The sequence below is a fragment of the Ranitomeya variabilis genome, chromosome 6, assembly GCF_051348905.1.
Source record: "Ranitomeya variabilis isolate aRanVar5 chromosome 6, aRanVar5.hap1, whole genome shotgun sequence".
Lineage (NCBI taxonomy): Eukaryota > Metazoa > Chordata > Amphibia > Anura > Dendrobatidae > Ranitomeya > Ranitomeya variabilis.
Genome location: NC_135237.1, coordinates 69,367,361 through 69,391,570, shown reverse-complemented (window position 1 = coordinate 69,391,570; position 24,210 = coordinate 69,367,361). Strand labels below are relative to the sequence as shown.

At 43.8% G+C, this 24,210-nt stretch overlaps 2 protein-coding genes across 4 annotated transcripts; both read right to left on the bottom strand.

The window, feature by feature from the left end:
* Nucleotides 1-445: 445 nt before the first annotated feature.
* Nucleotides 446-5,255, bottom strand: LOC143781790 (uncharacterized). 3 transcript variants are annotated; one of them, XM_077268623.1, is made up of 6 exons: nt 5,143-5,255; nt 3,518-4,895; nt 2,807-2,869; nt 1,588-1,934; nt 949-989; nt 446-576 (listed from the first exon to the last, which is right to left on the bottom strand). In XM_077268623.1, exons 2-4 carry the CDS (start codon nt 4,242-4,244, stop codon nt 1,906-1,908), a joined length of 819 nt encoding a protein of 272 aa, XP_077124738.1. In that variant the 5' UTR covers nt 4,245-4,895; nt 5,143-5,255; the 3' UTR covers nt 446-576; nt 949-989; nt 1,588-1,905. The 3 variants fall into 3 exon arrangements, 2 of the variants coding, with proteins under 2 accessions (XP_077124738.1, XP_077124739.1); XM_077268624.1 differs by having other exon boundaries at nt 5,068-5,248; XR_013216811.1 differs by lacking the exon at nt 949-989 and having other exon boundaries at nt 452-576.
* Nucleotides 5,256-11,768: 6,513 nt separating this feature from the next.
* Nucleotides 11,769-23,274, bottom strand: LOC143781791 (uncharacterized). The gene is made up of 8 exons (XM_077268625.1): nt 23,224-23,274; nt 19,516-19,557; nt 19,261-19,326; nt 17,427-17,501; nt 15,165-15,206; nt 14,956-15,012; nt 12,076-12,117; nt 11,769-11,826 (listed from the first exon to the last, which is right to left on the bottom strand). Exons 3-8 carry the CDS (start codon nt 19,305-19,307, stop codon nt 11,778-11,780), a joined length of 312 nt encoding a protein of 103 aa, XP_077124740.1. The 5' UTR covers nt 19,308-19,326; nt 19,516-19,557; nt 23,224-23,274; the 3' UTR covers nt 11,769-11,777.
* Nucleotides 23,275-24,210: the final 936 nt, after the last annotated feature.

The following is a 24,210-nucleotide window of genomic DNA, read 5'->3' as shown; positions in this document are numbered from 1 at the left end:
ATCATTAACAAATCAGGTGACAGAAACCTGTCTGGAATCTGGAAAAAAATATAAAATAATATTATAATCTCACAAAACATTACTTTTTTAACCCATTCCTGACGTACTTTTATGAAGATCAGCCTTTTATAGTGCAGTATACAGTTTAAGTGATCAGATAATCATAGACAATCATAAGATCAATTCCCCTAAAGGGACTAATAAATAGATGTATGTTTTTTTTTTACTTAATTTCACAACACTTGATTTTTTTTCAAAGTTTTCCAGAACATTGAATGATAAAATGATTTATGACATTCAAAACTAAAACTTGCAAAAAAAAAATGCCATCTTTATGTGGATGGAAGTATACATAAAAGTTAAGATTCTTAGAAAGGGAGAAAAAAACAAAAATGCATTGTAAGTAATTGCTACACTAGATATGATGCAGAGTATGGTTTCTTAGATGTTGAGAATATGGCTTTCCTCCTGGTGGAAACGCCACTGGTAAGTGTAGAGTTCGATGGGGTGGCACCATTTTCTTCTTCTTCGAGACTGTGTTCAGCCAGTGATGCATCGCCTTCTCTCCTTTATTGCCTTTAAATGACAGAATGGGATGGCTTATAGGATCCCCCCAACCGCACAAGACATTTAAGTTGCTTGGCTACTCAAGTTTCCATTTAAAGCGAACCCCAAGTAGGTGATAACTTGCAAATTGGTGGAGGTCCAAGTGCTAGTGATCCTGAGAGAAGAGCTTTGAATTGCAAGCATTCTCTATGGGACAGCTGGAGACCGCAGACTACACCGCTAGGCTAACTTGTAGATCAGTGGTGGCCAAATCACATGAACTCCGACCAATCTGCAAGTTATCACCTATTCTGTGGAAGTTTTAGTGATAGAAATCAACCTTTAAGACTGTAAAATTAAAGAAATCTTCTGTGTAACCCAGGAACTTATCTGTGTCCTCACCTTACTTTTCTATGTCTGGCTGTAATGGGAGCTGCACTCCTCTGCAAATAGAAAAACATAATTTCACCCAGTCCCCCTAAGCTCATCCGGCCCCATCAGTTCCGTAGCCAAAAACAAAACACTTCTCTGTTGCTTCATTGGGGACACAGGAACCATGGATGTATGCTGTTGGCAGCATAGAGCTAACATTAAGAATTACAAAAGTTGGACCCTCCCCTGCAGACTACATCCAGGTGCAGATACTGGACTAAACCTGTTTAGATTAGTGTCATATAGGAGGCAGACACAGGTCTTAGGCCAAGAGTCGTGTCTCCCTTTTTTCCCACTTCTTGAAAACTGAACTCCCATGTCATCCTTCTCATCTTCTTCAGTTCTGCATGAGAACCCTAGGCAAGATGGTAACAGTCTCATTTTCATTTCAGTCCACTTTATTTTCCAGTGTCCCAACAGTTTCCTTCTCCTTTGTCTTCTTGTCTGTCCAGTCTGCTCCTTTCTCTTGGTTTTATGAACTATATCAGTAGGAAACTGTCACCATTTTTGTGTCATACCAGCTAAAAATATCATCTTACTCAGTGTCTGCTATACATTCCCTAAATATTTATGTAACTTCCTAACTCCCCATGTATAGCTGTGAAATACCTTTTTGATTTTTCCTGAGCTGTATCCTAATTGGGTCAGTCCGCTGCAATGGTAATGGCTTCGGGCCACTACACCCCTGTCTCTGGTTGCTGCTTGCAGTCCTGGATGTGGATGACTTTTCCTGCATCATACTCATTGCTATAAGAAATTTTGCGCCTGCACAGACCAACTGTGTTTCGCGCTTGCGCAGTATACTTTTCCCAACTGCATGCAAAGCCGAAAAGCAGAAGTGTACGTAGGCGAAACCTGAAAGTATGCTACATGATACTGGCTTGGCTCTCACACAGGAGATGTGTACAGAGGCTAGTTAGCGTAGGGTCAATAGTACCACAATGCATTTGGATTCTCTGCAAATTAAAAAAAAAAAAGTTATCTCCTAAATATACAGTCACATTACAGGTTAGCGATATACATTTTGTGTAATTCCTGGTGGCACTCTGTTTTGGCTGATTGCTAGTTTTCAGCAGAACCCTATTTTACCAATAGAACTACGGTATGTTTCTTGTCTAATCCAGATTAAAAAACCAGGTTTCCTGAAAAATGTAATTGTTTGTATAAGAAATTCATTTTTTGTGCATAATTATATATATTAACAAATTGTGGGAAATCAGATATCTTTCTCAGGACTTCTGGTACACTGACATATCGAAGACGCTGTGGTGTAAGTAAGGTCTCATTCACATGTCAGTTTTTTTTACGTACAAATGCTATTAGTATTTTTTTTCAGATAGCAATAGTACCCATGACAGACTTGTGAAGAGCCCCATGGACTGATTTTTTGCAGACCAAGTGGTCCATGCAAAATCATGGATTCATGGTCAACGTTGATCCGAGTGGTGGATGAAATTCTGCAATGAAAGTCTATGGGTCCGTGAAAAAAAAAAAATTCTAACAGCACTAGGATGCCATTCTAGCTCCGTCCGAGCTGCACTGTGCAGGAAAAATCCTGGGATTGGTGGGGCTATGAAGACTCCATTATGGCAGGTCTTGGGTGACATTTTCATTTCAGGCAAAACCCAATAAACTTTAACCATTCATAGCCTTTATGTGTAACACTTCATTTAGCATATGCTTTCAATCTTCAAAACGTTTAGATAAAAGATAAGTATTCAAAAAGCAAAAATTACAAGTAGTGTGAATGCCACTACAGACTATTAGAATTGCTAGTGAAACCATGTAACGCATTGAAGAAGAAAGTCACAAAACACACTAAACCTACCCGTCTGCTCTGGATAATCAGCAATTGCAAACACACAGCCCATGAAAAAGTAGTCTTCAGGAACTGAAAATTCAAAGACAGACGCATAAATTAAAGGGGAATAATGCGTCATCAGAAAAATGACAACCAAGTATTTATTTTAATTTGATCTTGATGTGACAATCACAAAAAAATAAATCTGGAAATATTGCAGTTATCAGACTAGCGATTGTAGCACACATACAGCTGACTGCTTCTGTTGCTCACTTATCAAATTAACTCTGTAGACTGAGACAGAACAAGCAGAGTTATCTCATGGATGGAATATTTAACAGCTGTATGAGGAGCTCTGTTGCTTTGACACTCTGGGTCTCTGTGTTCAAATCCCACAGAGAACAACATCGAGCAATGAGTTTATATTTTCTCCCTGTATTTGTGTGCGTTTTCTCAAAGTACTCCAATTTCCTCCCACAATCCAAAGACACACTGATAGAGAATTTACTTTGTTAGGTCCAGTGGAGACAGTGATTATGATATATGTAAAGCACTGTGGAATTTGAAGGCGCTATAGTAAGTAAAATAAATAATTGTTCTGCTGCATATGCCCAATTAGAAAATGATAACAATAGGGCACATACATGCAGAGATTAGTGGAGTTGCTGTAGAGGAGGCAAACTTTAAGTATGGTAAAATCACCTCTACTAAAACTATGAAAGAATCTATTTAGCTTACTATTCAGTGATGGGTCGTGTCCGTGAAGTTGTTGAGATTGGGGTGGCTGATGACTAGGTGTCTGGGGTGGAACATGTTGTATCTGCCTCAGTTGCTGTTGAGTCTGGTTTTGCATTTGCCCTGCTGTAAATGTTGGAGGTGCTGCTGTTGGAGGTATTGTTGCAACTGCTGTAGGTTGCGTTTTTGCTACCGAGCTTGTTGGGCTGGGAGTGGAGCCGGAGAAAGGGTCCCCTGCTGAACCTGGGCCTGCTGCAGCATCAATGGCTGTTGAATTTGTGATTGAGGAGTCTGCAGCATTTGCTGCTGTTGAAGCACAGCTTGTTGCAGCTGCTGCTGAATTTGCTGTTGCTGGAACAGTGTCTTGTTGAAGTTGCTGCTGTTTCATTGAAGCGTTCGTTGCTGCTGCTGCAATTGCTGTTGATTCACTGATTGCGGTTGGATTATTTTTTAGGTAATCTGATGCGGTTGATGAGTTTGATTTGTGGTTGCACATGATACTGCGTAGTTTGGGCCTGTATTTGCTGCTGTTGTGGGGATTGTACTTGAATTTACTGCTGCTGTAGGGACTGTGCCTAATTTTGATGTTGCTGCTGAATGGCTGATGGCTAAACCTGCTGCTGGATTGCCTGTGACTGAATCTGCTGCTGTTGTAGAGCTTGAGTCTGGATTTGCTGCTGCTGCAGTGTGTGTAACTGCGGATGAGGCTGAATTTGCTGCTGAATAGCATGCTGCTGAAGTTGCTGCATTTGCTGCAATGTTAAATGTTGTATCTGCTGTTTCTGAACCTGCTGAATGCTTTGTTGAAGGTTTTGCTTCTGTATACCGGGCTGAAGGGTTTGCTGTTGCTGAATGTCTGTTGCTGCTGTATAGATGTTTGAATTGTCTGCTGCTGCTGTAGAGTCTGCTGCTGTCCAGGTGTCTGCTGTTGTTGAAGGATTTGCTGTACATTTTGCTGCTGAAGCAGTTGCTGCAGTGTCTGTTGGTGTTGAAGATGCTGCTGCTGTTGCAACTGCTGGAGCTGCTGCTGAAGTGCGTGCTGCTTTTGGAAGTGCTGCATGGTTTGCTGCTGTGGACGAAGTATCTGTTGTTGTGAGAACTGCAACTGAGTGAAATGTTGCTGTTGGTTTACTTGTGAAAACTGATGCTACGGAAAAACCTGCTGGGTGATTTGCTGCTGCAGCTTTATGAGCTGCTGAGGCTGAATCTGCACAAGAGGATGCTGCTGCTGCGTGGTCTGATGGGACTGCTGCTGTAATAGTTGTTGAGCTTTTTGCATCAGAGATTTCATCAGATTGAACAACACTGCTTTTGGATGTCCTTGCTGGGGATGACTGCCTTGTTCTAAGTTTTTGATGGAAGTAGAGAGCGTTTGTAAAAGCTATGGAAGAATGAGAACAAGTTAGAGACAAGAAGAGATACATACAGATACACAGTACTGTGCAAAAGTTTTAGGAAAACTGAGGACTAAGAACACTACACGTGTTTGAAACGCGTCCAGTTATTCAAGACATTCCTTCCCCCTGTATGCCCTGGTTTGTCAAGCAGCTTACATTTTAAATTTGTCCAAATAAAGACTTTTGATTTTATTTCCTCAGCTGGATACCTTCATTTTCATGCACAAGTACCTGGCGTCAAGCAGAGACGTTTCCGTGCTCGGATCAAAACTCTCATAGGCTGTGAGAATACCATCATAAGGGTGAGCTGAATTATTTCCTTTTTTCTGTAGAAAAATACTCTAAAAATTAAAAATGGAAGTGTTAATATATTAACTAGCAAAGTGAATGAACAAAAGAAAAATATAGAATTAAATCAGTAATTGCTGTGACCACCTTTTTCTTTCAAAACAGCATCAAATCTAGGTACACTTGTGCAACCGCAGGAATTCTATAAGATTACAGTCAGGATACGAGTAACTAATTAGACCAGACGGGTGATAATGATCATCATTTTCATATGTAGGTTAAAACACAGTATTGGGCTACAACAGAAACAGCTGTGTAGGACACTTAGAACTGGGTGAGGAACATCCAAACTTTGATACAAAGCTAATTGTGTGAAGACTGCTTCATGCCACAGCTCATTCATCGTGGCAAGATTTAGGATAGCAACAAGACAAGGTAATTCTTCTGCATCAACATGGTGGCTCTCAAGCAAAAATGTCAAAGTAGACTGAGGTTTCAAGATGTGCTGTACAATCTATTTTAAAAGAAGTACCAAGAAAGGGGCAACATTGAGGACAGTAGACACAGTGATAAGCCAAGGACCAAGGCTACCAAGTGCAGGAGATGAAAAACACATTCTTACTTTCAATCAAAATTGGAAGATGTCCATCAGCTTAGAGCCGGCAGCAACCAGTGGGGCTCAGCTACATCCATCTATTGTTTAAAAAAGTCTACCTAGAAGTGGTCTTCAATGAAGCAGTGTGGCCAAAAACAACATATCTTTGACATGGAAACAAGGATAAATGACTCAACTAGGCACAAAAACATAGGAACTGGTGCAGAAAAATGGCAGCAGGTGCCCTGGGCCAGTGAATCAAATGTGAAATATTTGGCAGTAACAGAAAATAGTTTGTTGCAGATGGGCTGGAGTCTGGAGTAATAATGGGCGTCTGCAGGTATTAGTGTTGCATGGTGAAGGTTCTTTGCAAGTTTGAGGCCGATTTTGGCAAATGGGGCTGGGGGAGTTTGTCAGGACTAAGGATGTACTCAGTGATGAGAAATACAGGAATATACTTATCCATTATACAATAGCATCATGGAAGAGTCAGATTGTCTCAAAATGTATTCTTCAATATTACGACCCCAAACCTACGGCCAATGTCATTAAGAACAATCCTCATTGTACAGAACAAAGAGTCCTGGAAGTGATGCTATGGTCCCCCAAAGCCTCATCTCAACAGCATCGAGCCTGTCTGGGATTACATGAGACAGAAGGAATTGCACAAGCGACATCCACAGAAGATCTGTGGTTGAGTTCTGCAAGATTTTTGAACAACTTCCATGCAAAGTTCCTTCATAAACAGTGTGCAAGTACCTAGAAGTGATGTTTGATGTGCTTTTGAAGACAAAGGGTGGTCACACCTAATATTGAAGTGATTTAGGTTTTGTTAATTCATTCACAAAGCATTTTTTTCATTGATAAAAATATTTTATTTTTTAAAAGCATTTATGCAAGTGCATTAGTGATGAGCGAGTATAGTCATTGCTCTTGTTTTCCCGAGCATGCTCCGGTGTCCTCCGAGTATTTTGTTGTGCTCGGAGATTTAGTTTCTGTCGACGCAGCTGCATGATTTGCGTCTGCTAGACAGCCTGAATACATGTGGGGATTCCCTAACAAACAGGCATTCCTCACATGTATTCAGGCTGTCCAGCAGCCGCAAATCATGCTGCTGCATCGACCCAAACTAAATCTCGGAGCACGCCAAAATACTCGAAGGACACCCGAGCATGCTCGGGAAAGCCCGAGCAACAAGTATGCTCCCTCATCACTAAAGTGCATCACACAATATTAGTATATCAAAAAGTTAATGTACTTCAGTTCTTCAATACAAAAAGTGAAGCTCATATATTAGAGTCATTACAAACAGAGTGATCTATTTCAAGTGTTTATTTCTGTTCATGTTGATGATTATGGTTTACAGCCAATGAAAACCCAAAAGTTATTATCTCAGTAAATTAGATTACTTTGTAACACCAGCTTGAAAAAATGATTTTAAAATCGGAAATGTTGGCCTACTGAAAACAATATTCAGTTAATGCACTCAATGCTTGCTCGGGACTGTTTTGGCATCAATTGCTGCATTAATACGGCATCTCATGGAGGCGATCCGCCTGTGGCACTGCTGCGGTGTTATGGAAAGCCCAGTTGCTTTGATAGCAGCCTTCAGCTCGTCTGGATTGTTGGGTCTGGTGTCTCATCTTCCTCTGGACAATACCATCTATGTGGTTAAAATCAGGGGAGTTTGCTGGCCAATCAAGCACAGTGATACTGTTGTTTTCAAACCAGGTATTGGTACTTTTGGCAGTGTGGACAGGTGCCAAGTCCTGCTGGAGAATGAAATTTCCATCTCCAAAAAGCTTGTCAGCAGAGGGCAGAATGGAGTGCTCCTAAATTTCTTGGTATACTGCTGCGCTGACTTTAGTCTTGATAAAACACAGCGGACCTACAGTACACCAGCAGATGACATGGCTCCCAAAACCATCACTGATTGCAGACACTTCACACTAGACCTCAAGCAGGTTGGATTGTGTGCCTCTCCACTCTTCCTCCAGACTCTGGGACCTTGATTTCCAAATGAAATGCAAAATTTACATTCATCTGAAAAAAACACCTTGGACCACTGAGCAACAGTCCAGTTCTTTTTCTCCTTGGCCCAGGGAAGACATTTCTGGCATTGTCTATTGGTCATGAGTGGCTTGACACAAGGAATTTGACACTTGAAGCCCATGTCCTGGATACGCCTGTGTGTGGTGGCTCTTGAAGCACTGAATCAAGCAGCAGTCCACTCCTTGTGAATCTCCACCACATTTTTGAATGGCCTTTTCTTAACAATTCTTTCAATGCTGCGGTTATCCCGGTTGCTTGTGCACCTTTTCCTACCTCACTTTTTCCTTCCACTCAACCTTCTATTAATATGCTTGGATACAGCACTCTGTGAATACCCAGCTTCTTTAGCAATGACCTTTTGTGGCTTACCCTCCTTGTGGAGTGTGTCAATGATTGCCTTATGGACATCTGTCAAGTCAGCAGTCTTCCCCATGATTGTGGAGTCTACTGAAACAGACTATGGGACCTTTTTTAAAAAAAATAGGAAGCCTTTGCAGGTGTTTTTAATAACTATTCAAATTTACTGAGATAATGAATTTTGAGTTTTCATTGGCTGTAAACCATAATCATCAACATAAACAAATAACATATTTTTCGGACTATAAGACGCATCAGACAATAAGACGCACCTAGGTTTTAGAGGTGGAAATTAGAAAAAAAATTTGAAGCAAAAAAATTGTCAATTCAGTACTGTAATATCCCCTATCCTCGTATATATGGTCCCCTCATCCCCATTCTGATACACATGGCCCCTCATCTCTATCCTGGTATGCATGGCTCCCTCATCCCTATCCTGGTATGCACTGCCCCCTCATCCCTATCCTGGTATGATTGCCACCATCCCAGTCCTGGTATGCACGACTCCATCCCAGGCCTGCTATGATTGGCCCCATCACTGTCCTGGTATGATTGGCCCCATCCTTTTTCTGGTTAAATGGCCCCATCGTGTTCCTAGTATGATTGGTCTCATCCTTTTTCTTTTATAATTGGCCCCATCCCACTCCTGGTATGCATGGCCCCATCAGGAAAGATAAAAAAAAACCCATTACACTCACCTACACGGCGCTCCAGTGTCAGCAACTGCTTAATGCTTGTAAGTAGTGCATGGCAGGGATGTCATTCGCTGCTCACAAGCAGAGCGCAGCTGCCGGAATACTCACTGGGACCGATCATCACTGAGAGCGGTGAGTATCCATTCCTCTTCAGTAGCGCGCAGTGTCAGCCAGCGGCTTCCTGCTGCTGCCAGCGGTCATGTGTGCCGATACTTAAGAAAAATGAATATTCACATAGTGGCTCCAGACCAGGAAAACAAGTTTTTATTCCTTCTAGTTGTCAATAAGGGAACTTTAGGAAATGTCACAGCCAATGTTGTGTCAATTTTTATGATAGAGCACTGTTTTTGGAAAATATCACAGAAGACCTCCCATTGAGAATTATAGGTGGATATAAATCTCAATGTAGGATCACTGTGTTTTTTTCGAAGTGGAGGTCAATAAATTCAAGCGGGATGTAGATTCAGCAAGGCGATAGCCATATTTGATAGATTTTTGGTTCGAGGTTATACTTAAACTATCTTTCAAATTATCTGCTTGTCTCAAAACTCCTCAGAGGAACTGATCCTCCTCATCCACTGTAACCGATCAGTGGGAATGGCCTGTATAGTTGATCTAATATGGGCTGAAGATGCGAGCATTAATGAATTGATTGATATCTCCTTTCTGAAGACATCTATATTAGGCCATCCCCTGATGTGAGTTGGATAGCCTAAATATCAATATGTTGTTTATAAAACCTGTACATGAGCCTGATATTAGAGTTGTTGCAATTCAACACACTCATAACATTTTTCAGATTGGTGCCCTGTCAAATTGTAAGCAGGTCGTCGATGTGCCTTTGTATTGACCAGGAAAGCCATTACTAATGTATGTTATATATCATATGGTAAGTGTGTTCTCTATTCCTTACATGATTACACTTGCGACACCGGCTCCTTGTCTTGCCTTGGGAGGAGGTAAACTACTTAATTCTATGCTGCACTCTCCTGCCTTGTTTTGATATTACAACTTGTAGTACTATTTTGCCCTCTTCTGCCTTAGTTTGGCATTGTAACGTATTTTCCTGATTTGAAGATAAGAGGCAGTTGGAGGTGGTGCGTGCGGGACAAAAAGCACTTTATCGACGGTTTTGTTGGGGAGAGGAGGTAGAAAATTGGGGCTCCTGGATTGGGACAAGCGGGGTGTACAAATAACACCCTATTCGGAGTGCCCCACTTCTTACAGCAACAGAGTGCTGAGACAAGAGAAGGAACTGCAGAACTGCGCAGCAGATTCCCTGAATACTCCAATCTGATTAAGGTCATTTTGATCCTCCCCCTTCATGCAGTACAGTTAGTCAAATGAAAAGTTACCACCATCCTCCCAAGGCCGGGACCGAGAAAAGACTTTGACCGTCTCAATTGTAAGAAAAATTTTATCGGCTACCCATGACTGTTATATTGAAAAATATAAGGATTGTTACAAGTCTTCAGTAAAGTTCATCTTTCAAGTTTGCACGAGTCCCCGGTGTATGCTTCTTTCGTCCATAGCCTCATCCCTTGCGAGCATCAACATAACTCACAGTCTCATATAACCGTTGTCTCCCCCGTTATAATTGCCACCGAACCTAGGGATTGTTAGAGACATCGGAGTCACCGTGACTGAACCATCCTCCGAGATACTAGGCCCTGCATCTCACAAGGCGGTGAATCACCTTTACCAGCAGTGCACATGGGAAGTGGGCTGGGGGCCACCGTAAAAAATCTCCCTTTCCCATAGGCCGAGAAAGATATTTTCACATAATGGCGCACAGGTCGTGCCCATTGCAGTGTCTTGCTTCTGTAAAAAGAATCTATGTATGAATTTAAAATAATTGTGTACTCCAACCTCTCCTCCTATACACTAAAGGCCCCGTCTCACATAGCGAGATCGCTAGCGAGATCGCTGCTGAGTCACAAGTTTTGTGACGCAACAGCGACCTCAGTAGCGATCTCGCTATCTGTGACACGTACCAGCGATCAGGCCCCTGCTGCGAGATCGCTGGTCGTGCCAGAATGGCCTGGACCTTTTTTTGGTCGTTCAGGTCCCGCTGACATCGCTGAATCGGTGTGTGTGACACCGATCCAGCGATGTTTTCACTGGTAACCAGGGTAAACATCAGGTTACTAAGCGCAGGGCCGCGCTTAGTAACCCGATGTTTACCCTGGTTACCAGCGTAAATGTAAAAAAAAACAAGCAGTACATACTCACCATCTGCTGTCCGTCAGGTCCCTTGGCGTCTGCTTCCTGCTCTGACTGAGCCGCCGTAAAGTGAGAGCACAGCAGTGACGTCACCGCTGCGCTCTGCTCTCACTGTACGGCGGCTCAGTCAGAGCAGGAAGCAGACGCCAAGGGACCTGACGGGCAACAGATGGTGAGTATGTACTGTTTTTTTTTTTTTTACATTTACGCTGGTAACCAGGGTAAACATCGGGTTACTAAGCGCGGCCCTGCGCTTAGTAACCCGATGTTTACCCTGGTTACCCGGGTGCTGCAGGGGGACTTCGGCATCGTTGAAGACAGTTTCAACGATGCCGAAGTCGTTCCCCTGATCGTTGGTCGCTGGAGAGAGCTGTCTGTGTGACAGCTCCCCAGCGACCACACAGCGACCACACAGCGACGCTGCAGCGATCAGCATCGTTGTCTGTATCGCTGCAGCGTCGCTGTGTGAGACGGGGCCTTAACTTACCTGCCTTCATCAGCGTATAGTTCTGTGTTTTTTCAAAAGAATTAAACTTATTTGTCACCACCCGACTGTTTATATGAAAATAAATTAACACTTAAAATGATACTGATTAGAGATTGTAAATCTTAATTTTTTTCAATTAAAAAAATATATATATACTTACGGTTTTTCTTTATTCTGCCCTGGTGCAGCTGAAGCAGCAGAAAAAGGTTTTGAGCAGCCTAGTGTTTAGAATGGAGAAAAAAGGACAGGAAGGTTAGTGAGTTTGGAAAACGGGAACTGAAAAGGGAAATGCTTTTCTCTCACTATAGGACATATAGAGACACTTAAATATTTTGGTTTCTTCCAATGAAAATATTCAATGTAGTGTAAAGACATAGAGAGAAGACACAAAGTGTATCTACCCCTAATATTATGAGCCTTAATGTAACAATATGTCACATACAACAATGGGAGAAATTCTTCCTTACTTTGTTGGACGGCTCTCTTTTCCTTTTTCATCACTTTCTCTGCTGAAGAAATAGAAGAAATGATCACAAATAAATACCATGTAAAATGTGAATGTATTCACCCCCTTGAAATTTTTGTGGTTTGCTACCTCACAACCTGGAATTTCAGTGTTTTTTTGTGAGGGTTTGCATCAGTTCATGTAAAGAACATGCCTTGGTCTTCTTTTTATTATTAAGCAAACAACAAATGGGACAAAATAACTGTAAACGTCAGTGTGCATAAACTACTTACCCCCCTAAAGTCTGTACTTTGTAGAGTCTCCTTTTGTGGCAATTACAACTGGAAGTCACTTTGGATAAGTCTCCATAAACTTTCCACATGAGACTTTTGCCTATTCCTCAAGGCAAAACTGCTCCAGTTCCTTCATGTTAGATGGTTTCCTCTGGTGAACAGCAATCTTCAATTCTGACCACAGATTCTCAATTGGATTAAGGTCTGGGCTTTGACTAGACCGCTCCAAAACATTTACGTTTCCCCTTAAACCACTTGAGCGTTGCTTTAGCAGTATGCTTTGGGTCATTGTCCTGTTGCAAGCAAACCTCTGTCCCAGGCTCTATTCATTGACACACTGAGACAGGTTTTGCTCAAGAATATCCCTGTATTTCGCACCATTCATCTTCCCCTCGATTCGGGCCATTTTCACTGTCCTTGCTGCCGAAAGACATCCCCACAACATGATGCTGCTACCACGTTTCACAGCAGGAAGGTGTTCTTTGGGTGATGAGCTGTATTGGTTTGACGCCAGACATAGCATTTACCTTGGTAGCCAAATGTTAAATTGTGGTCTCCTCTGATCACAGCATCTTCCTCCGTACATTTGAGGTGTCTCCTACATCTTTTCGGGAAACTCAAAACAAGAAATTTTTTGTGTGCAATGAAACGCTTTTTTCTGTCCACTCCATAAAGCCTACCTTTATGGGGTGTACAGCTTACTGTGGTCATATGGACAGACACTCCAGTCTTTGCATGGGAACTCTGAAGCTCCTTCATGGTTGCCTTTTTGTCTGTGTGCTGCCTCTTTGATTAATGCCCTTCTTGCCCGGGCTGAGAGCTTTGGTAGGCGGCCCTCTCTTGGCAGGTTTGTTATGGTACCATGATCTTTCCATATGAGGATGAAGGATTTGATGGTGCTACAGGGAATCATCAGAGATTGGGATTTTCTTTTTTACAACCCAACCCGGACTTGTACTTCTCAACAACTTTGTCCTTGACTTGTTTGGAGAGCTCCTTGGTGTTCATGGTGTTGCCTGGTTAGTGGTGCCTCTTGCTTATAGAGATTCTCCAACAAAGTTCATTTTCATGAATAGATCTTGAAATTAAAATAAGTTACACAATTGGATATGATTAAAAATAATATCCCTGTGCTGAGATAATCTTATACATGTGCCCCTGCTGTGTACTGTGTCATTGCTGTGTCTGACCATGCAGGAACATGGTCTGATCATACCAGAGCTCCTGAGCAGGGAGGAAGGAAAAGAATATACAGATAACATAGCATGGGATCACAGCTGATTATTTTTGTGAGGTAAAACATTTTATGACTTTATACACAATGTTTTACTTTAAAGAAACAATCATTTGCGATCCAGTAATGTCCTGTCTGTGTACTCTCCTTTGCGTCCTCCCCTGCCCAGGAGCTGTGGTATGATCAGACCATGTTCCTGCACAGTCAGACACAGCCATTACACAGTACACAGCAGGGGCACATTTATAAGATTATCTCAGCACAGGAACAATATTTTTAAACACATCCAATTGTGGAAATTATTATTATTCCAAGATCTATTGATTAAAATGAACTTTGTTCGTGGGATAACTCCTCTAATGTTGTTGCAGCCCCTGTGGCCTTTCAGAAAAGGTGTGTACATACTGACAGACCATGCGACACTTAGATTGCACACAGGTGGACTTCCTTTCACTAAGTAACTTATAAAGGGAATTGCTTGCACCCAAAATATTTAGGGGCTTCATCGCAAAAGGGGTGAATACATATGTACATGCCAATTTTAAATTATTTAATCCCATACATTTAATTTATGTTTCTATGTTCTCTCATGTCACCAGCTTCAGACTATTAGGAACTGATTCATCACACAAATCGGATTTCAAAAAGAATGTATGGAGAATGGGGGAGCTTGGTATGGAGAATGGGGGAGCTTGGTATGGAGAATGGGGGAGCTTGGTATGGAGAATGGGGGAGCTTGGTATGGAGAATGGGGGAGCTTGGTATAGAGAATGGGGGAGCTTGGTATAGAGAATGGGGTCTCACTATGGAGAATTGTGGACGTCTTAGTATCGAAAAAGGGTGGCATGTGGGGAGGTCGGTCTCAAAATGGAGGTGGGCTCAGCATGAAGAAGGCTTAGCATGGGGGGGTCTCGATATGGGGAAGAGGTAGCATGAGGGAGTTCGAAATGGAGAAGGGGTAGTGTGTGGTAGCTCGATATGGAGAATGAAGGGGGTCTCTGTATGCAGAGTGGGGAGGGGACGTATTTTGGTGGACTGCTCAAGTTTTCTTTTTTATCAATTCTGCTGCTGGAGAAAAAGAAGAAATTATCACCAATAAGTACCATTTTAAATAATAATCAGGAACAAATCCTAGCCCCCTAGGGACACAGACAGTAAACATATATGTGACCTGTCTCATATACTTCACCACATGATATAGATAGATGTCATTCCTAATTATTAGCTTATTGTATAAATATCACATGCATTTGAAAGAGGACTGATGTTCTTCCTGTGTAACTACCAGGAGGAATCATTGTATAATATTGCATCTAGAAAACAGCAATTAGCACATAAGGGCATGTCCATTTGTAGGAAGGGTTAAAATACTTACATGTTCTTTACATGGCTGCTGTTCCTGCACTTTGGCATCCACAATTTCCGTTTGTGTCTTAAAAATTCAAAAAAACAAATTGAGACACAGACAGTTAACATTATCATACTGATCAGTCTATGAGGATTTATACAGTGGTATTGTCCTGTGTAATGTCACAATATGACGTCATTGGAGTAAACGCGGCCACGATTGCTCTTATTACTTACGGGATTGGCGCTGTGTTGGCCCACGCTGTTTTTATTTCATGTCTGTAATAAAATAAAGTTTTCATTTGAAATAGAGATACCGTATATACTCGAGTATAAGCCGAGATTTTCAGCCCAAATTTTTGGGCTGAAAGTGCCCCTCTCGGCTTATACTCGAGTCACGGTCGGCGGGTGAGGGGGAGAGGGCGCTGAGGCATACTTACCTGCTTCCGGCGCTTCTGGCGCTCCCCCTGCCCGTCCCATGGTCTCCGGGTGCCGCAGCTCTTCCCCTGTTCAGCGGTCACGTGGGACCGCTCATTAGAGAAATGAATATGGACTCCACTCCCATAGGGGTGGAGCCCCATATTCATTTCTCTAATCAGCGGTGCTGGTGACCGCTGACAGAGGAAGAGGCTGCAGCACCGAAGACCAGCTGTCCGGGGGAAGGAGCGGGACGCCGGGAGCAGGTAAGTATGTCATATTTACCTGTCCGCGTTCCACACGCCGGGCGCCTCTCTGTCTTCCCAGCGTCTCTCTCTCCGCTCTGATTGTGCAGGTCAGAGGGCGCGATGACGCTTATAGTGTGCGCGCCGCCCTCTGCCTGATCAGTCAGTGCGGAGAGACGCCGGGACGGGACGCTGAGGAGCTGCAAGCAAGAGAGGTGAGTATGTCATTTATTATTTTTATTGCAGCAGCAGCAGCAATGGCACAGCTTTCTATGGTACATCTATGGGGCAATAATGAACGGTGCAGAGCACTATATGGCACAGCTATCGGGCAATAATAAACGGTGCAGAGCACTATATGGCACAGCTTTCTATGGTACAGCTATGGGGCAATAATGAATGGTGCAGAGCACTATATGGCACAGCTATGGGGTCATAATGAACGGTATGGAGCATCTATTTTTATTTTTGAAATTCACCGGTAGCTGCTGCATTTTCCACCCTAGGCTTATACTCGAGTCAATAAGTTTTCCCAGGTTTTTGTGGCAAAATTAGGGGGGTCGGCTTAAACTCGGGTCGGCTTATACTCGAGTATATACGGTAGTTAGAAAGTATCAGAACATATCATCTGTACAGTGTGTCTCCTAAATAAATGCCATGACTGAAGTTGTAGCAATCAGGGGAACAGTTATAGGGTTGGTAGATAAAAAACAGATGACCAACAATGGACTCCATAAACTTCACTTCTATTATGTAAGAACCTTTACATCCGCATGTGAAAACTTCAGAACAACTGGAGGGATTTTATCCTAGCATGTCTATTGTTTTTGGACTCTTCTAAAATCAGTTATCATTATGTACAGTATATACAGCCATGTTGCCAAGATGCGACGTCCTGCTGGAGAATGAAATTTCCATCTCCAAAAAGCTTGTCGGCAGAGGGAAGCCTCTAAAGTGCTCTAAAATTTCCTGGTAGACGGCTGCCCTGACTTTGGTCTTGATAAAACACAGTGGACCTACACCAGCAGATGAAATGGCTCCCCAAACCATCACTGATTGTGGAAATTTCACACTAGACCTCAAGCAGCTTGGATTGTGTGCCTCTCCACTCTTCCTCCAGACTCTGGGACCTTGATTTCCAAGGTCTAGTGTGAAGTATCCACAATCAATGAAGTATCCACAATCAATGATGGCTTCGGGAGCCATGTCATCTGCTGGTGTAGGTCCACTGTGTTCTACCAAGACCAAAGTCAGCGCAGCCGTCTACCATGAGCCTGTGCCACGTATCGATTGTTTATGTTCCGTTTTGGTGCTCTTATACCTTTTGTACTCAGAAGAGGCTGATTTTTGTTTATTAAGCTGGATGGTTTATAGACATTTAATAAACTGCACGTTTGTTTTGAACCCTGTGTGTGCACCAGCGTCAAACTAAGAGCTGATCCCTTACAATATGCACAGCCATGTTTTATATCCTCCCCAGTCTGCACCTTGTTACACATACAGTAACAGATTATATGCATTAACTCTAATAAATATGCATTGCTGTAATAAATCCTTTTATAAGTGAGTGAGGTGTAGAGTGCGTTCACTTCTGACAGCCATTGACACCCCTTCTTCCGTGAGATGCAATTGTGGGGTGCCGATCGGCTATTATGACTGACGGAAACCTTTTGGAGGCCTCCATGTCTGCCATGTGAAATCTACTGTATAACTGAGCCTGAGCTTTCCTCAGTCTGTACCCAGTTGTAACAAGTCAGATATCTTATCAGTCACAGTTACACATATACAATCCTATACAATCCATAATATGTGTATATCTCATTATCTCTTTACTTACGGCCTGATGTTCTCCTCACAGTCGTCAGTTTGGAAGATCTCAACCATGGTGGTTTCTTCTTCCCTCTCTTCCTCACTAAATAACATAACCCATTAGAAGAGAGGGTTAGAGTGTGTACACACATTGCAATTATGGTGAATTTCTGTGCAATAGTTCTGGCTGTGATTTGGGAAAAATAAGGAAAGAAATACATCCAATAAATGGTGAGAACCCACCCTAATGAACATAAATTCACCATTCATGAACAGGTGAGATTTTTCCAATGAATTCTGAATTTTTCAGGCCAGTACCCAGATCTGCACCGCTCCAGCAGTTGGCTCTTCTAAGTCCAAGAACACTGCGCCTTGTATTGTGAAATGTGATATAGATCAGTGCAATGTATCACGCCGGTCCGTATCCGCAGTCACGACATAAGACAGAGCACTACAGCCACCTTCTTCTCTGGCAGCGCGGCTAAGAGACTGCACAAGTGCAAAACCTAAGTCAGTGATTGTGAGCATTAGGTGACTAACAAGGTGGTCCACTACTTTTACATTGATGGCCTATCCTTACAGCCGATCAGCTGTTATCGGCAGTGGCGGCTGCCGGTCGGAAGTACTTACCGTACATCCAGAGCTGGCCACTTGTAGTGGCTGCAGCAGGGTACGGCACATTTGCCTCCTATTGATTTGAATAGGAGACGGATGTGTAGTTCCAAGCCCCGGCCCTCTTTCTTCTAGACTATTTAAGAAAACTGGCATCTTTCTGAAGGAGGGAGGGGGAGCGCCGCATTCATTTGTATTGACGTCTTTAAGACTTGAATACAAATGAACTTCTGAGCATGCTGGCATTTCTTGGTTCAGTGGAGTTCCTAAACCAATAAGCGGCGTGCTCACACTATTGACATCACTGCAGCGCGAATAGGTCATATGGTTATATGGCACTAAAGAGTGTTAAGCTTTGTATAACCTAATAAATAAAAAAATGACGTCGGGTTTTCCCTATTTTCATAACCAGTAGTGAGGAGCGAATATACTCGGTACTTGAGATTTCCCGAGCACGCTCGGGTGACCTCCGAGTATTTTTTAGTGCTCGGAGACTTCGTTTTCATTGCCGCAGCTGAGTGATTTCCATCTGTTAGCCAGCATAAGTGCATGTGGAGATTCCCCAGCAACCCCCACATGTACTTATGCTGGCTAACAGATGTAAATCATTCAGCTGCAGCAATTAAAACAAAATCTCCAAGCACTAAAAATACTAGGAGGTCACCCGACCATGCTCGAGTACTGAGTATATTCGCTCCTCACTACTGGTTATGAAAATAGGGAAAACCCAACGTAATTTTTTTATTTATTAGGTTAAACAAAGCTTAACACTCTTTAGTGCCATATAAAGGCACTAAAGTGTGCAAGTTTATTATATATAGGGGCTTGTGAAATTATACATCTACTGGACAAATATCTATTCTACCTATCTATTTATTTGTCTATCTATAATGTGAAAAGCTTTTCCTTTCTTTGGCGGGGGGGCTCATCTTTTCTTTTTTTATCACTTTCTGCTGCTGAAGAAATGATTACAAGTAACATGTAAAATAATAATCTGGAACAAATCCTAGCCCCCTAGGGACACAGACAGTAAACATATATGTGACCTGTCTCATATACTTCACCACATGATATAGATAGATGTCATTGCTAATTATTAGCTCATTGTATAAATATCACATGCGCTTGAAAGGAGACCGATGTTCTTCCTGTGTAACTATCAGGAGGAATCATTGTATAATATTGCATCTAGAAAACAGCAATTAGCACATAAGGGCACATCTATTTGTGGGAAGGGTTAAAATACTTACATGTTCTTTACAAGGTTGATGTTCTTTCCTCGCATGAACTTTGGCATCCACCATATCCGTTTTTGTCTTAAAAAATCCAAACAAACAAATTAATACACAGACAGTTCACATTATCATTCTGATCAGTGTATGAGGATTTATACAGTGATGTTATCCTGTGTAATGTCCTGCGCTTATGTCTTAATATGACGACATCGTTCAAAAGTTCTAGGTTAGATTAGAGTAAATGAGGCCATGATTGCTCTTATTACTTACGGGATTGGCTCTGCCTCAGCCCATGCTGTCTTTATTTCATATCTATAGAGAAAAATGAAGTTTTCATTAGAAACAATGAGTCAAAGATTGCAGCCTAGGAGGTCGCGCAGGTGCCACCACTGCCATCAATTATATAACCCAACATGCAGCGGCAAGCTCACACTACTGACATGACGGCAGCATGAAGAGGTCATCTCATCACATTGCAGACGTCACTGCAGTACTGAAGATACAGGGGGCAGCCGAAAGGGCTCAGTATAGAGAGTGGGGGTGCTTGGTTGCTTAATAAGAGGGTCTTGATATGGAGAATCTGAGGCATCTAGATATGGAAAAGTGGTAGCATGAGGGGGTTCATTATGGAGAATGGGGGGATTTTACTTTATGTAATAGAGGGGGTCTTGGTGTGGAGAAGGGTTAGCATGGGGGCCTCAGTATGGAGAATAAGTAGCATAGGGGGTTTGATATGGAGAAGGGGTGATCTCAGTGTGGAGAATTGAGGGGGAGGGGGATCGATATGGAAAAGGTGCAGTGTGGGGGGCATGAAATGTAGAAGGGTAAGTGTGGGGGTGCTCAGTATGAAAAATGGGGAACTTGGTATACAGAATAAAAGTGTGATTCTGCTGCAATGCAGGTAGGTGCAGGCTTAACTAGATGGCAGTAGAGAGGAAGCAAGTCTGCACCTAAACAGAGCTGACCTGCAGTGCAGCAGTGAGACCACCACAGTGGCAGCAGAATAGTCAAACATGCCGGTTCTATAGTACCAAAGGAAAAGTCAAAACTCAGAGTCAGATGATTGGCCTCGGGGAGACCAAAACATCCAACACCGCGGAGACACCATCACGTGTTTCTCAACGCAGTGATCCAGAACACTGCCCCCATCCCTTATGGGAAATATGCAAATGCATGTAGGATAGCTGCAGAGACACCATCACGTGTTTCTCAACGCAAGCAGTGAATAGCCAGACCTTTCCCCGGGAAGGAACAACCACGGGAAGGGCAGCATCCAATAAAGGAAAACATCCAATACAGGAAAACCACCTATGCCAAGCATGGTATCCATCCACAGACAGCTGTTTCGGGGTGTTTGCCCCTCATCAGTGTGGAGTAGGAATATGGCTATTAGGAGCAGTGCCTAGCAAAAGGCTGTGAAGGAACAGATGATTGGCCTCGGGGAGACCAAAACATCCAACACCGCGGAGACACCATCACGTGTTTCTCAACGCAGTGATCACTGATGAGGGGCAAACACCCCGAAACAGCTGTCTGTGGATGGATACACCATGCTTGGCATAGGTGGTTTTCCTGTATTGGATGTTTTCCTTTATTGGATGCTGCCCTTCCCGTGGTTGTTCCTTCCCGGGGAAAGGTCTGGCTATTCACTGCTTACGTTGAGAAACACGTGATGGTGTCTCCGCAGCTATCCTACATGCATTTGCATATTTCCCATAAGGGATGGGGGCAGTGTTCTGGATCACTGCGTTGAGAAACACGTGATGGTGTCTCCGCGGTGTTGGATGTTTTGGTCTCCCCGAGGCCAATCATCTGTTCCTTCACAGCCTTTTACTAGGCACTGCTCCTAATAGCCAGATTCCTACTCCACACTGATGAGGGGCAAACACCCCGAAACAGCTGTCTGTGGATGGATACCATGCTTGGCATAGGTGGTTTTCCTGTATTGGATGTTTTCCTTTATTGGATGCTGCCCTTCCCGTGGTTGTTCCTTCCCGGGGAAAGGTCTGGCTATTCACTGCTTACGTTGAGAAACACGTGATGGTGTCTCCGCAGCTATCCTACATGCATTTGCATATTTCCCATAAGGGATGGGGGCAGTGTTCTGGATCACTGCGTTGAGAAACACGTGATGGTGTCTCCGCGGTGTTGGATGTTTTGGTCTCCCCGAGGCCAATCATCTGTTCCTTCACAGCCTTTTGCTAGGCACTGCTCCTAATAGCCAGATTCCTACTCCACACTGATGAGGGGCAAACACCCCGAAACAGCTGTCTGTGGATGGATACCATGCTTGGCATAGGTGGTTTTCCTGTATTGGATGTTTTCTTTTATTGGATGCTGCCCTTCCCGTGGTTGTTCCTTCCCAGGGAAAGGTCTGGCTATTCACTGCTTGCGTTGAGAAACACGTGATGGTGTCTCCGCAGCTATCCTACATGCATTTGCATATTTCCCATAAGGGATGGGGGCAGTGTTCTGGATCACTGCGTTGAGAAACACGTGATGGTGTCTCCGCGGTGTTGGATGTTTTGGTCTCCCCGAGGCCAATCATCTGTTCCTTCACAGCCTTTTACTAGGCACTGCTCCTAATAGCCAGATTCCTACTCCACACTGATGAGGGGCAAACACCCCGAAACAGCTGTCTGTGGATGGATACCATGCTTGGCATAGGTGGTTTTCCTGTATTGGATGTTTTCCTTTATTGGATGCTGCCCTTCCCGTGGTTGTTCCTTCCCGGGGAAAGGTCTGGCTATTCACTGCTTACGTTGAGAAACACGTGATGGTGTCTCCGCAGCTATCCTACATGCATTTGCATATTTCCCATAAGGGATGGGGGCAGTGTTCTGGATCACTGCGTTGAGAAACACGTGATGATGTCTCCGCGGTGTTGGATGTTTTGGTCTCCCCGAGGCCAATCATCTGTTCCTTCACAGCCTTTTACTAGGCACTGCTCCTAATAGCCAGATTCCTACTCCACACTGATGAGGGGCAAACACCCCGAAACAGCTGTCTGTGGATGGATACCATGCTTGGCATAGGTGGTTTTCCTGTATTGGATGTTTTCCTTTATTGGATGCTGCCCTTCCCGTGGTTGTTCCTTCCAGGGGAAAGGTCTGGCTATTCACTGCTTGCGTTGAGAAACACGTGATGGTGTCTCCGCAGCTATCCTACATGCAAAACTCAGAGTCAGAGACAAGCCAAAAGGTCAGTAACAGTCAGGAGCGGATAAGCCAAAGACAGAAGACAAAAACAGGGGTGAATACAAGCCAAGTCAAAACCAGGGGGGTCTGCACACTCAAGGGAAACAATGAGTCAAGACGTGAACAGGGGAAAACAGAGACACGGGTTCAGGCAGCTAGAGCAGCAGGACAAATCAGGAAATACCAGAGTCAGATACACACATCGTAGGCAGAACTATAACAGACACCGCCTGCAGGATGCAACAGAGATAAATAGCAAAACCTGAAACCAGACTGAGGCTGAGAAAAGTTATCCCATGACATGATCAGACCTGGAAAAGGTAAAACAGGACTCAAAACCCGGTCTTGATGATGACAAGAAGTGTCTTGGCATGTAGTTTAGGAGTCTCGATATGGTGATTTGGTGGAGTCTCAGTATGGAGAACAGGGGAGGCTCAATATGGACAATCTGGGGTGTCTCAGTATGGAAAAGTGGTAGAGTGGAAGGGCTCATTATGGAAAATGAGAAACTCAGCATGGAAAAACTATAGCATGTGGAGACTTGAAAAGGAGAATGGAGAGGGGAGGCTCAGGAAGGAGAAGGGGTAGCATGGGAGGGGCTTGGTATGGTGTAGAGTCAAAATGAGGGCGACATTGAAGAGGAGGCTACATAAAGCCTACAAATAAATTTGTCTGTTTATAACTGTTATAGATTTATCTTTGAGCAACTTTTTCCAGGAGACTCAGGGATCTTCTGGGAATGTTGGTGAGTATATTATAATCTCACTATCGCTCTACTTACAATTTGAGGTCCTCTTTTTCCTCCTCCTCTTCTTCCTCCTCTTCCACCTCTTCCTCACTATTGGATATATAACATAGACTATATTTAGCAACTCTCATAAGCTATCATTGTTGTTAAAATTACTCATTTTTAGGGGGCGTGGTTTGCCAAGGGACAGGAGTGGTCACGTTTTTGTGGGGCTCCTGTTAATCCCTTACTTGCTACAGAATTAGCTTACTTTATCTTGGACTATTCAACTCCTTAATATATGAGAACATGCCAGGATCAAGAGGGGAGAGGAAAATCGCAGGCACACCTAAGAAATCTACCTCATTTGGGCAGAAAGGTACCCGGGAGAAAAACAATGGCGGCAGCAGGCTTCCCTCTGGCGGGGAAGGAAGTAGTTCCGTGAGCCAGAGCAGTGGAACTGATGAACGAAAACCAGAGGTCCTGCAGCCTCAAAGTGCACAGAAAACCACCAAGACAGCTGCGCGGAGGACCCCTACCCCTGCACCAACCTTGACTCAGACTGCAGGTACAACGGTGGGAGGCAGAGGGACCGCAAAGATCCACGATGCAGCGACGCGGCGGAGGGATACTCTGAACAGTGCGGAGGTGCCGGCAACGAGAATCCCGACGCCTGTCAAGTCAGCGATGCCGGGCGGTGAGGACTGGAGAGGGAGCCGAAGGTCCATTTCAGCAGCGCAAGCCACCGCGCCGCCGTGGGAGCCGAGAGCGGAGACACAGGCAGCGCGACAGTCCAGCCGCGGAGGGATCCCATTGATGCAGCGCGGCACACTGAGGTACGACGCAAAGGAGTTCGTACCCGGAAGTAAGTGGAGCAGGAGACACCAGACGCCGGGAGCCGCGGCAGGGGGCAGAGAGATCGCAGAGCAGCGGCGGGACTCGCCCGCTGCATTAGATCCTGAAGGAGAGTGCTTTGGGAGCCGATCGCCCCCCCAGAGCAAGGGGGGAGGTTGCTCCCTAACAAAAAGAACGTTAATAAAA

Excerpts from the sequence above, each read along its gene's own strand:
- LOC143781790 (XM_077268623.1), bottom strand. The coding sequence starts at position 4,244 with ATGCTATTCAGCAGCAAATTCAGCCTCATCCGCAGTTACACACACTGC. Across the intron at positions 2,870-3,517 it reads ACACGACCCATCACTGAATA|TTCCTGAAGACTACTTTTTC; the intron begins GTAAGCTAAATA and ends TTGAATTTTCAG. Across the intron at positions 1,935-2,806 it reads TGATTATCCAGAGCAGACGG|AGAATCCAAATGCATTGTGG; the intron begins GTAGGTTTAGTG and ends TTTAATTTGCAG.
- LOC143781791 (XM_077268625.1), bottom strand. The coding sequence starts at position 19,307 with ATGCCAAAGTTCATGCGAGGAAAGAACATCAACCTTGTAAAGAACAT. Across the intron at positions 15,207-17,426 it reads TGTGAGGAGAACATCAGGCC|ACATGAAATAAAAACAGCGT; the intron begins GTAAGTAAAGAG and ends ATTTTATTACAG. Across the intron at positions 11,827-12,075 it reads AAAGAGAGCCGTCCAACAAA|GCTGCTCAAAACCTTTTTCT; the intron begins GTAAGGAAGAAT and ends TCTAAACACTAG.